The 12,577-nt window shown below is 39.0% G+C and overlaps 1 protein-coding gene across 1 annotated transcript; it reads left to right on the top strand.

Moving 5' to 3' along the window:
- Positions 1-218: 218 nt before the first annotated feature.
- On the top strand, positions 219-11,971 carry MRPL12 (mitochondrial ribosomal protein L12). Its single transcript, XM_027850167.1, has 5 exons — positions 219-343; positions 1,682-1,871; positions 2,300-2,383; positions 9,019-9,156; positions 9,379-11,971. Exons 1-5 carry the CDS (start codon positions 270-272, stop codon positions 9,493-9,495), a joined length of 603 nt encoding a protein of 200 aa, XP_027705968.1. The 5' UTR covers positions 219-269; the 3' UTR covers positions 9,496-11,971.
- Positions 11,972-12,577: the final 606 nt, after the last annotated feature.

The following is a 12,577-nucleotide window of genomic DNA, read 5'->3' as shown; positions in this document are numbered from 1 at the left end:
ACTTGGCGGCAAAGGGCCCGTCAGGCAGGCGGCCCGCGACTAACACCGTTTAAAGTTAAGCACACAATTCGCCTCCCTCTACTCCCTCGGTGCCTCCTCGGATGGCTGGGGAATTGTGGGTAACGCTCAACCAACGAGACGGAGGCACGCCCCTGGTAGAGCGTCCCTCGCCCCGGCACTTCCGGGTCAGCGAGAGCCGCATCTAACCGGGTTAGAGCGTCGCCTTCCGCCCGTGGAGTCGCGTGAGTGACCTTCTCGCGTCCACCGCAATGCTGGCTGCGGCTGCTCGCCCCCTGCGGGGGCCCTGTTTGAGGTTCCGGGCCGCGGCCCTGCTCCAGACCAGGTACCCGAACCGGGGCCGGGACCGGCGGGGTTGGGCCTCCGGGACTCGGGGTGAAGTAGGAGCCTCGGCCTGGAGGCATGAGGCCAGGAGGGGTTGCCTCAGGCTGCTCACTCCCTTGCTGGGGGAGGTTTTTCTCGGAGCCTGGGGCCTTTGGTCGGGAGCCCGTGCGCCCCCCTCCCTCGCAGTCTGGAGCCATAGACCCCTTAGTCCATAGACCCCACAGTCTGGATTCTCTCCCCTTTATGGAGCTCGCGTACCCCCCCGTGAGCTGAGTGAAAGAGTGGCAACCTTTCCTTGTGCCTGAGAGAAGGGAAAGGGCGACCCCTTTTCTCCCCCACCCCGGGCTCTGCTAGTGTGACCTTGGACTGCTCACTTTCTTTCCAGTCCTTGAAGGGGGTGAGGGAGATTGAAGGGAACATTTATCTCATTCGATCCTCGTAATAATCTTGTGAGGTAGGTGCTGTTACTTTAATTTTTCAGTTGAGGAATCCGAGGCAGACATCGGTTAAGTGATTTGGACGAGAGTCACTTAGCTGGTAAATGCCTGAGGCCACATTTGAATTTAGGTTTTGCTGACTCCTGGCCCAGGGCTCTACGTGCTCTATCACCTAGCTGCTTTACGCATCTGTTGGGGGTACAGTGCTGGTACTGATTGTAATTTCCTATGCCTAGTTTTTTATTGTTTTTTTTCCCCACCTGGGTCACATGAGGAGGTTGGAGTACCAGGTTCTTAACCTGAGGTTCACGTTAAGACTTTTGGTCTTCGATGGGAAGAAATTTCGTCTTTATTCCAACATAATTGGTTTCCTTTGTAATCCTATATATTTCACTAAAAATTATAGCAAGCTATTATTTATAGCACTTTTATTTATGCCTTTATAGTTATATTTTGTTTTACTTCCTTATAGCACTTTAAAGTTTTCAAAGATCTTTACAAGTATTAGCCTCATTTTATCCTCATAAAAACCCTTGGAGTTAGATGTTGTTGTTCCCATTTTTATAGCTGAGGAAACTGAGGCAGACACTTTTTTTTTTAAAGTGACTCCCCAGGGTCACACAGTTAGGAAGTATCTAAGGCTGGATTTGGACCTGACTCCAGGTCCAGCACCACCTTGCACGTCATCTAAAAACATTATTCTTAGAGGGGGACTGTGGGTTCCACCAGACTGTCAAAAGGATTCATAGTACAAAAGCTGTTGAACTAGGTGTCTCTAAGGTCCCTCCTAGCTTTTAAGATACATTTATAGCACAAATGTTGGGTTCCAGCCCTGTATACAATTTTCCCTTGCTTACTTGCTGGGCAGTGACAGTCTCTTGTTTGAATGGGGTTGGGTATAGGCTACCATTATTGGGTGTTTGTGCCCTGAGGCTAATGAGAAGCAGCTGTCATCAAAGAAGAAGTGAAACTCTGGCTGAAGCCACTCTGGACAATGCCCCCAAGCAATACCCTCCTAAGATTCAGCAGTTAGTACAGGACATCGCTGGCCTCACTCTACTGGAAATCTCTGATCTCAACGAGTTATTGAAGGTAATGATAATAGTTATCATTTATATAGTGCTTTAAAGTTGCAAGTTGTTCTACTTATTTCATCTTACAACAACCCTGTAAGGTAGGTTATCCTCATTTTACAGATGAGGAAACTGAGGCTGAGAGAAGTTTATGTGACTTTCTCAAGGCTGCATAGGTAGTGAGCATCTGAAGGCAGGATTTGAATTTGGGTATCTTCCTGACTTGAAATCCAATACTCTATCCACTATGCCATCTAGCCGCACTGCCTAGAGAATGGAGTGAGCCATGTATTTGTTGAATTGGGTGTTGAGTAAATGCTAGATTATTGTCTTTCCCAGACACAAGTGGTAGAATGTTGGGTTTTGAGTAAGTTTCTCCCATCAGTTACTTAGTTTAGAGGAAGGAATGCCAGTTGTTAAATTTTGTTCTTTTTTATATTCCTACAGAAAACACTGAAGATTCAGGATGTGGGGCTGGTGCCAATGGGTGGCATGGTACCAGGTGCTGCTACCGCAAAGATAGCCCCTGAGGTAAGTTCTGGGGCTATTTAAAAAGGTAGTCTCACACACACTCACACACACACACACACACAGAGTATCCTCCTGGTACTGTATCATTTTACCCATCATATTGTGTTTCCCCTCCCATTATGTCCTGTGGCCTAGCAGCACTGTAGAAAACAATTTGATATAGGTTGTATGTGTGCAGTCATGCAAAACATAATCCCATGTTAATCATGTTGTGAAAGAAAACACAGACCAAAAAGGAAAAAAAAACCCAAGAAGAATAAAATTTAAAAAATTATGCTTGGATCTACATTCAGACTCCATCAGTTCTTTCACTGGAGGTAGATAGCATTTTTCATTATAAGCCCCTCAGAATTGTCTTGGATCATTGTATTGCTGAGAATACATAAGTCATTCACAGTTGATCATTGTACAGTATTGCTGTTACTATGTACATTGTTCTCCTGGTTCTGCACAGTTTACTTTGTATCACTTCATATTAGTCTTCCTAGGTTTTTCTGAAAGTATCTTGCTTGTCATTTCTTATAGCTCAATTGTATTCCATCACAATCATGTACCTCAACTTGTTCAGCCATTCCCAAATTGATGGGCATCCCTCAATTTCTAGTTCTTTGCCACCACAAAAAGAGCCCCTATAAATACATATAAGTCCTTTTTTCTTTGATCTCTTTGGGAGATAGATCTAGTGATGGTATTGCTAGATTAAAGTATGCATAGTTTTATAAGCCCTGTGGGCGTAGTTCCAAATGGTTTTCCAGAATGGTTAGATCAGTTCACTAACAGTGTTTTAGTGTCCCAATTATCCTAAAATTAAAAAAATAAAAAGATTTATCTCAAATTTTGTCCTATTAATTTCAACCCAGTTTTCTAGTTTAGTTTTTTGGATCTTGTCATCCAGCATATTAGCTATGTCTTTCTTCAATCCTGTTGTGCCTATACTGATTGAAAGAACTCAGTATGTTTAGACTGGAGAAGAAAAAACTCAAGGGAAACATCATAACTGTTGTACAAAAGGGATTAGATTTGTTCTATTTGGTTCCAAAGGGCAGAACCAGGAGTAGCAGGTAGAGGTTGCCAAGAGGCCAATTTAGGTTTGATGTCAGATGAAACATCCTAACAATCAAAGTCTCTCTGAAATGTAGAATGGGCTACTTCAAAATGTTTTAAGTGTCCCTACCTTAGAGGTAGCTCAAGTAGAGTCTGGATGTCCACTTTACACAGTGGTCTGCTGGAAGTCGGGAAGGAAGACCAGCCTCAGTCACTTAGCAATTGTGTGACCCTGGGCAAGTCACTTTAACTGCTATCTGCCTCAGTTTCCTCATCTATGAAGTGAGGATAATAATAGCACCTACTTCACAGGGTTATTATGAGGATCAAATGAATTGATATTTGTAAAGTGCTTAGCACAGTGCCTGGCACATAGTAAGTGATATATAATATATATTTATATATAGAGAGAGCTAGAGAGAGAGAGAAAGTGATATATGTTAGCTACTACTACTACTTGTTGGTTTTGTAGGCAGGGATTCCTTTAGTGTATAGGTTGGACTAGGTGGCTGCCATGGTCCCTTCCCTCGCTGATTCTGTGACCATGTCTTCTCTAAAACTATGTATATGTACATACATACATATACACAAATACACACACACACACATATATATATCTTGCCCAATGCTTAGTGCACACCCTGGTTATAGTGGCAAATTCTTAAATGCTTGTTGTATTGATTTGAAATTGAATTAACCACAATTAGAAGAGATGTTAGAATGCTGTAAATATCTAAATCTTTTAAAAAAAAAACATTTGTCAAGATTCTGCCTTGTATTAATACAATGCAAGGTAATAGAATTACAAAGATTAAAAAAGACTGACTTCAGGAATTGATCATTTCTGTAAAATAAGCAGTGTGGTATTGGATTTGAAGTCAGGACTGGTTTCACATTTCACCTCTGCTCTTCACTGTGTGATTTTGGGGTGACTCTTCCTGGACTGTTTCCCCAGCTGTAAAATGAAAGGGTGGTGTCATTGGTCAGAGACCAGTGGTGTCAAACTCAAATAGAAATTAGGGGCCACTAAGCCATACATTAGTATCCCTTCAGGCTGCTTGTTGACTTAGTTTTAAAACAATGTGATCTATTGTCTTATTATATATATTTTTTGTTAAGCATTTCCCAATTATATTTTAATATGGTTCTGACTACATTCCAGGAGAATGGTGTGGGCTATATGGGGCCAGTAAGCTGTGTGATTGACACCTTTGAACCAAATAACTTCTTAGGTCTTTTCCAATTTTTAATCTATGAGGCCACTGGGGAGAATATAGCATATGTACAGATAAAAAGAATAACATTTATATAACACTAAAATTGCAAAAGATCTATACATATTATTTCATGTGAGCTACACAACTGTTGCCATTCTTGTATGATATGAAGAAAATGCAACCCAGAAAAGTCCAAGGATTTGCCTGTGGTTACACAGATACTGTGTGTCAGAGGAAAGATTTGAACCCCTACTTGGCTCCATAAAGTTTAGGCATCCTATCCATTAATCCATTTTGCCCTTCTCTTCTAAAATTTTATTTGTATTGTCATTTTAACAAACATGAACATTTCAATATATAAACAACAGAAAAAGGGATTGTATGTGCTCCATTGATTTTCTTCTGGTTTTTTGTCATTATCCAACATTTCTCTTATACCACCCCCTCCAATAGAGGCCCTGCCTTATAACCAATAAGTATAGTGAAGGAAAACAACACATTGGCTATGTCTAAAAATACATTTCAGTCCATACCTTTAGTCTATCACCTTTCTGCCAAGCAGTGAAAATTCATGATTAATCATTACATTCATCATAGCTCTGAAGTCCTCTTTCTTTTTTTTGCAGATTTATTTTTTTCTCAATTACATGTAAAACTTTTTTCAACATTCACTTTTTAAAATTTTGAATTTCAAATTCTCTTCCTCCTTTCCCCCTCCATGAGAAAGCAAGCAATTTATACATGTGCAGTCATGCAAAACATTTTCATAGTAGCCATGTTACAAAAGAAAACGCGCACACACACACACACACACACACAAATGCCAAGAAAAATAGAGTAAGAAAAGTGTGCTAAGATTTGCATTCAAACTCCTATCAATTCTTCCTCTGGAGGTGGATAGCATTTTTCATCATAAATCCTTTGGAACTGGTTTGGATCATTGCATTGCTTTTAGCTAAGTGATTCACTCTTGATCGTCATACAGTATTGCTGTTACTTGGTATACTGTTCTTCTGGTTCTGCTCACTTCATTTTGCATTAGTTCATGTAAGTCTTCCCAGGTTTTTCTGAAAGCATCCTACTTGTCATTTCATATAGCACAGTAATATTCCATCACTAGTCATATGCCACAACTTGTTCAGCCATTCTCCAGTTGGTAGGCATCCCCCTCAATTTCTAATTTTTTGCTACCAGAAAAGGTATGTAAATATGTAAATATTATTGTACATATAGGTCCCTTTCTCTTTTCTTTGACCTCTTTAGGATATGGACTTAATAGTGGTATTGCTGAGTTAAAGGGTATGCACAGTTTTATAGCCCTTTGGGCATAGTTCCAAATTGCTCTCCAGAATGGTTGGATCAGTTCACAACTCCATCAACAGTAGATGAGTACCTATTTTTCCATACTCCCTCCAATATTTGTTATTTTCCTTTTCTGCCACTTTAGCCAATCTGATAGGTGTGAAATGGTACCTCAGAGTCTCTTTAATTTACTTTTTTCTAATCAGTAGTGATTTGGAACATTTTTCCATATGACTATAGATGGCTTTGATTTCTTCTGAAAACTACCTATTCATTTCTTTTGACCAATTTGATCAATTGGAGAATGGCTTGTATTCTTATATGTTTGATACAGCTTTATTTTTTTGACTCATTTCTATATATTTGAGAAATGAGGTGTTTATCAGAGAAACTTGCTGTAAAAATTTTTCTTCAGTTTCCTGCACTTTTTCTAATCGTGGTAGCATTGGTTTTGTTTGTTCAAAACCTTTTTAATTTAATGTAATCAGAATCATCCATTTAACATCCTGTAATGCTCTCTATCTCATTTGATCATAAATTTTTCCCTTATCCATAGATCCATCTTTCATACTCCCCTAATTTTCTTATGATGTTTGACCTTACCTTGGTATACAGTGTGTGATGTTGGTCTATACATAGTTTCTGCCAAACTGCTTCCTAGTTTTCCCAGCAGTTTTTGTCAAATAGTGAGTTCTTGTCCCAAAAGCTTGGATCTTTGGGTTTATCAACTAGATTACTATGGTCATTTACTACTGTGTATTGTGTACCTAATCTATTCTACTCATCCACCGCTATATTTCTTAGCCAGTACCAGAGTGTTTTGATGATTACCACTTTGACCTCTGAAGTCTTTAAAAATTATTTTTGTTAGATTGTATTTAGTGTATAAATTGTCCTCCTGGTTCTGCTTACTCTGGAAAAGCTAATATAAGATTTCCCCAATTTCTCTGAATTTATCATGTTTATAATTTTTTTGCAGTAATATTCTATTACATACATGCATCATAATTTATTTAGTAGCTATTTTTTGTTTCTAATTTTTTGTTACAACAGTAAATGCTGCTAAAAACAAATTTGTACATTTGTCCTTTCTTCCTTGATCTCTTTGGGGGATATTCCTAATTAGTGGAATTGGTGGGTCAAAGGATATACAATTTAGTGACTTTTGGGGAATATTTCCAAATTACTTATCAGAGTAATTGGACCAATTCACAGCTCCACCAACAGTGCATTAGTGTGCCTGTCCTTTCATAGCCCTTTCTACAATTGCATTTTCATCTTTTGTCATCTTTGCCAATCTGATGGGTGTGAAGTAGAACATCAGAGTTGTTTAAATTTCCATTTTTTTAATTATTTGGAACTTTTTTCATGTGATTGTTGATAGCTTGCATTTTTTTCTTTGCAAAACTGCTTGCTAATATCTTTTGACCATTTAAATACTGAAGAATGACTTTTGTTCATATGTATTTGTATCAGTTCTGTAATGTCTTGGAGATAAGATCACTATCAGAAATTTGCTGTAAGGATTTTTTTTCCCTATTGCTATTGATTTTATTTGTGTTAAATCTTAAATGAGTTGTGCTGCCTTTTCAAAAGGAACAGTTAATGATGAAAAAAGCAGAAAAAAGTGACAATATGCCTAATACTTGTGCAAAATCTTTACTATTTTATTTTATTGCCCTTTTATCATTTATGATCATCTCTATTTAGTTTTAAAAGGGATTTTGAAAATTTTTTTTTATATCTTCCAGTTTATTTATATTACCTTTTATATTTTGGTCATGTATCTTACTGGAGTTTATTGTGGTATGATGTGAGATTTAGGCTTATTTTTGTTGGACTGCTTTTCTGGTTTTTCTAGCAATTTTTGTTGGGAAATTCTTAGCCCAACAGTTGGTATCTTTAGATTTATCAAACACAATGCTTGGTTTTAATTGCTTCTGGGTCTTGTTTAGCTAATCTTTTCTACTGATCAATACTTATGTATTTAATACTTACGTACTTAATCAGTATCAAATAGTGTTGATCACTCCTTTATAGTACATTTTTGAGATCTAATACTGGAAGGTGCCCTTTCTTCCCACATTTTTTTCATTATTTCCCTTGAGATTTTTTTTGATTTGAGATTCTTGATTTTTTTTGTTCTAGGTGAATTTTGTTATTTTTTCAAATTCTATTTATATAACCCTTTGTTAGTTTCTCCATAGGTTTGTAAATTTGTTTAGATAGTAATTTATTATATTGCTACAGACCAATCATGAGAGTGTTTTGTAGTTCTATTCATATAAGGCCTAGGTGTGTCTTGGTAGGTGAATTGCCAGACATTTTACCCCTTTTGTAGTTATTTTGAATGGGCTTTCTCTTTTTCGTGTTCCAGAATTTTGTTAATAATATGTAGAAAAGCCAATTAATTTTTATCCTGCTATTCTAGTGAAGTTGTTTCATTTAATTTTACCTGAATTTGCAAGGTTCCCTAAACCATGTTATTAGCAAGTAGTAATGATTGTTTCTTGTTTGTTTGTTTGTTTTTGCTTTTCGGTGAGGTAGTCTGGGTTAAGTGACTTGCCCAGGGTCACACAGCTAGTAAGTGTCAAAGTGTCTGAGGCCAGATTTGAACTCAGGTCCTTCTGACTCCAAAGCCAGAGCTCTATCCACTGTGCCACCTAGCTGCCCCTAATTGTTTTTTTCTTTTTCTGTGTTTATTCACTCAATTTTTAAAAATTATGTTATTGCAGAGGTTCTACAACTATTTCAAATGGTAGTGGTGACAATGGACAGCCTTGCTTTACATCCGATCATATTGGAAAAGCAAAACAGCTGAATCTTTATTGAGTTCTATTTTCCTGTAAAGCTAAACTAAGGTTCTGGGGGTTAAATAATAATAATATTATAATAACTGGCATTTATAAAATTTATATACATTATCTCATTTGATCCTGAGTGGAGGGGTGTCAGGAATAGTAAATTTGTCTGATGGCAATCTGATTTCCCTTTCAGAGTTAGAAAGTAGGCAGGGAGATGAGGCTAGGGCTGTGTCTGGCTTCACCTTTGCTTTTCCCCCTCTCATTCTAGGCAGCAGACGAGGGAGAGGCACCCAAGCAGAAGGAACGAACACATTTCACTGTTCGGCTGACAGAAGCCAAGCCTGTGGATAAAGTGAGACTAATCAAGGAAGTAAAGAGTTACATCCAAGGCATAAATCTTGTCCAGGTATGAAGAGTTCTTACCCCAAGGATGTTAATGCCTGCTTAATGGTTTTCAGGTTGAGAGAATCTCCCTCTTCTGCATCCCACCAGCTTTCCTCCGGAGTCCTTGTGCCATGATCATAATGATGCAGTTGCCCCAGACTTGATCCTCTAGCCAAGGACCAGGCTTATTATAAAGACCCCCAGGGCTTTTATGGCTCTAATCCTCCACTTCTTTTCATTTCAGGCAAAGAAGCTGGTAGAGTCCTTACCACAGGAAATCAAAGCCAATGTTGCCAAATCAGAAGCAGAGAAGATTAAAGCAGCCTTGGAAGCAGCTGGCGGCACTGTGATTTTGGAGTAGGAGTTTGGGGTTCTGAAGGACTTGTGCAAAGCGGGGTTTACTCCAGTCCAGTCTGACCACTTGGGCGGTAGCCCCATGTGTATTACTGCCTGCAGACCTGAACAGATGCGCTTAACCAGTGTGGGTAGTTTGAGTGAGAACTTTCTCAGCTTTTCTGGGGACTCTGTTCTGGGAGGGAAGGGGAGGCCCATCTGTCCCAGGCCCTTTTAAAAGGCTACTGTGAAGAAGGACTCTGTGAAACACAAGAGTGGGGAACAAGTTTGTTCGAACAGTAGTCTATGAGGAAAATATATTATTACCCATACTTCCAGTGTGTTTAGAATTGTGTGCTGAAGACCAGACACAGGCAGCCAAGAATTGGCACAGCAATATCTTAAACTACTGAAGTTGGATGTTGTGGGGATAACCTAGGTTTGTGAGGTGGTCTGGGCCCTAAGTCTGCCTGCTTGTCCTCTTTGTTGTGGTGCCAGGTAAATACTGTATTTCTCAAGTCCTTAAAGAAAGGTACTTCCTTCCTTGTCATTTTCACCATCTCTTTGCAGTGTCTGTGGTATAGTGACTTTATGATGGGTACTATTGGTTTAAAAAAACAAAAGGCAGACACTATCCCGTCGGCAAGCTTATATTGTAATTGGAGGGACAGTATGTATACATAGATATTTAATAGTACAAGGTATCATAGGAAAAAAGGTGTTACAGGAGTTATAAGAGCTTGATCACCCAGAGTATAGAGAAGGCTATCTGGGAAAGACAGGGTTCAAGAAAGATCTTGAAGGGTTGGACTTACATAAATAGAGAAAGAAGATATTTAAAGCAGGAAGAATAGTGGGAGTAAAATAGGGGCAAAAGTGTTCTGGATGTATTTACGGGAAAGTAAGTAGATTAGATTGGCTGGGCAGTTATATAGGGTAAACAGGGAAAGGTTCTGGGAGACCTTGAATCCCAGGCTAAAGAGTTTAGGCCTTTAATTTATCCACAGTTGTCAATACTTGAGGGAATGGGAGTAGATGCAACATTTACAAGCTAATGAAGTTGCTCTCACCCTTGAAAACTGAGCCAGTTTTATAACTAAGTAAGCTGAGCTTAACTCTAGGGATGAGTCCTTTCTGAAGACTCAAAAGGGATTAGGACCTGTATGTGCCATAGTAATTTATCCAGAATAGGCCACTACTGCCCAGCTTTGAAAGAGGGAACCGTGTCTTAAGAGGCAGCCAGCCTGGGAGGTGAGGTAGACAAATGCTACAGGAGTTAGGAAGCACTGGATCAGCTGGATTGTGGGGAAGTCTTCAGAAGACAGAAAAAGTCATCTAAAGCTTCCCAATGTCAGTGCCTTATATTTGGGGCCTTGCCTAGACTCCCCCCCTGGTTCCATCTGTGTAGTTACTGAAGAGTTAATGATTTGCCTAACTGGGCTGGGGGCATCTGATCCCTCCCCAAGTCTTCCTGTTTGCTCTCCGGGGTGTGACGGTTCCCTTGCAAGGTGATTGCCCCAGACCTGGGGTGAAGCTAACTGTTTTCTGGCATCTATTTCCTGGGCTATTTATCCCCAGGAACAGAGATAGAAGCATAAAAATCAATACTAAATGGAAGTCTTAGGCCCAAATCTCAAGTTGCTCTGTATGCTGATCCCAACTAGTTACAGGTGGACTTCCTCCTTTCCCAAACTCAGTTCCTGGTAATGGAGAGAATGAGACCCTTTTCTTTTGCCATTTTTACTTTTAGCCCTGGACTTTAGGAGAATGTAAAATACTATCTCAGTTTTAAGGCACTTCTAACCTGAACAAGAAACCCCTCTACCATGAACCCAAGAAGTGGTCATTCAGCCCTTGTTTAAAAATTGGAGAGGAAACATTTACTTCCCAAAATAAATCATTTTACCTTTGGTTAACTTAATAGTTAAGAGATTTTTCCTTATATCAAACCTAAATCTTTCTTTACAACTTTAAAACCTACTATTTCTGGTTCTCCCCTCAGGCCCAGCAATTCCTAGTCTAATTCTTCTTCCAAGTGACAGACCTTCATATATTTGAATACTAGTTTTCTTATTGTACCCATTCACTACCCTCTGAGTCTCCTATATCAATTATCAATTTTTTCTATTCTTTAGGCTAAACGTCCCCAGTTCCTGCAACTGATCCTCATATGCCAGGATCTTGAATGGCTTATTCATTGTCCTCCAGACTGTCTTCAGCATGTTAATGGTCTTCCTAAAATGTGCCCGTGACTGAACATAATACTCCACAACTAGTCTAGGTGGGAGTACGGCATCCTATATCCAATGACAACATGGCTGCCTTCATGTAGTATAAGATAACATTAGCTTTTTTGGGGCTGTCATATTATGTTTAGGGAGCTTGCCCTTTATTCATACCCTTAGATCTTTTCCATCTACACCTTCCCCATTTTTTCTTGTGAAGTTTGTCTTTTTTTTAATCCAAGTGTAAGAAATTTATCCCTATTAAATTTCATCTTATTAGATTTGGCTCAACAGTCTAACCTTTAAAAATCTTGGATGCCGACTTATTACCTAGTTATATGTCATCTTCAAATATAAGTATGGCATGTGTTTTTATGTATGTATTTAATAGCATGGGGCCAAGTATAGATACTTTAGCACTCAGCTAGAGACCTTCCAAGTTGACATCAAACTATTAATGACTACTTTTTGGGTCTGTTTATTCAACTTCTTAATCCACCTCTTATCACATATCCCATATATTCATCATTATCACAAGGATTGTGTAGTCATTTGTCAAATACTTTGTTAGAATCTAAGTAAACTATACTGCACTCCCTTGTTCTGTTAGTTTAGTAATCCTGTTTTGAAAAAAGAAACAAAGCTAGTCTGCCACAACCTGTTTTGGATGATGCCAGGCTGGAGCCTTGAGATCATGCCTTCCCTTTTTCTTGAGTGTTCACTAACCATCCTTTTCATAAAATGTATTCCATAATTTTACCAGGAATCAACGTCAAGCTCACTGGCCTATAATTTTACTGACTCAATTCTAAACTTTTTTTTTTTAAATCAAAGCATATGTGTTGGCATACCTACTGTTTGATTATCTCTCTGAGCTCATTTTGT

The sequence above is a fragment of the Vombatus ursinus genome, unplaced genomic scaffold (assembly GCF_900497805.2).
Source record: "Vombatus ursinus unplaced genomic scaffold, bare-nosed wombat genome assembly UNPS02008996.1, whole genome shotgun sequence".
NCBI classification, from domain to species: domain Eukaryota; kingdom Metazoa; phylum Chordata; class Mammalia; order Diprotodontia; family Vombatidae; genus Vombatus; species Vombatus ursinus.
Note: the sequence above shows the minus strand (reverse complement) of the source record. Positions and strands in the feature narration are given on the sequence as shown.

Coding starts and splice junctions, on each gene's coding strand:
- MRPL12 (XM_027850167.1), top strand. CDS start 270: ATGCTGGCTGCGGCTGCTCGCCCCCTGCGGGGGCCCTGTTTGAGGTTC. Junction 344..1,681: donor GCGGCCCTGCTCCAGACCAG/GTACCCGAACCG, acceptor GGTTGGGTATAG/GCTACCATTATTGGGTGTTT. Junction 2,384..9,018: donor CCGCAAAGATAGCCCCTGAG/GTAAGTTCTGGG, acceptor CTCTCATTCTAG/GCAGCAGACGAGGGAGAGGC.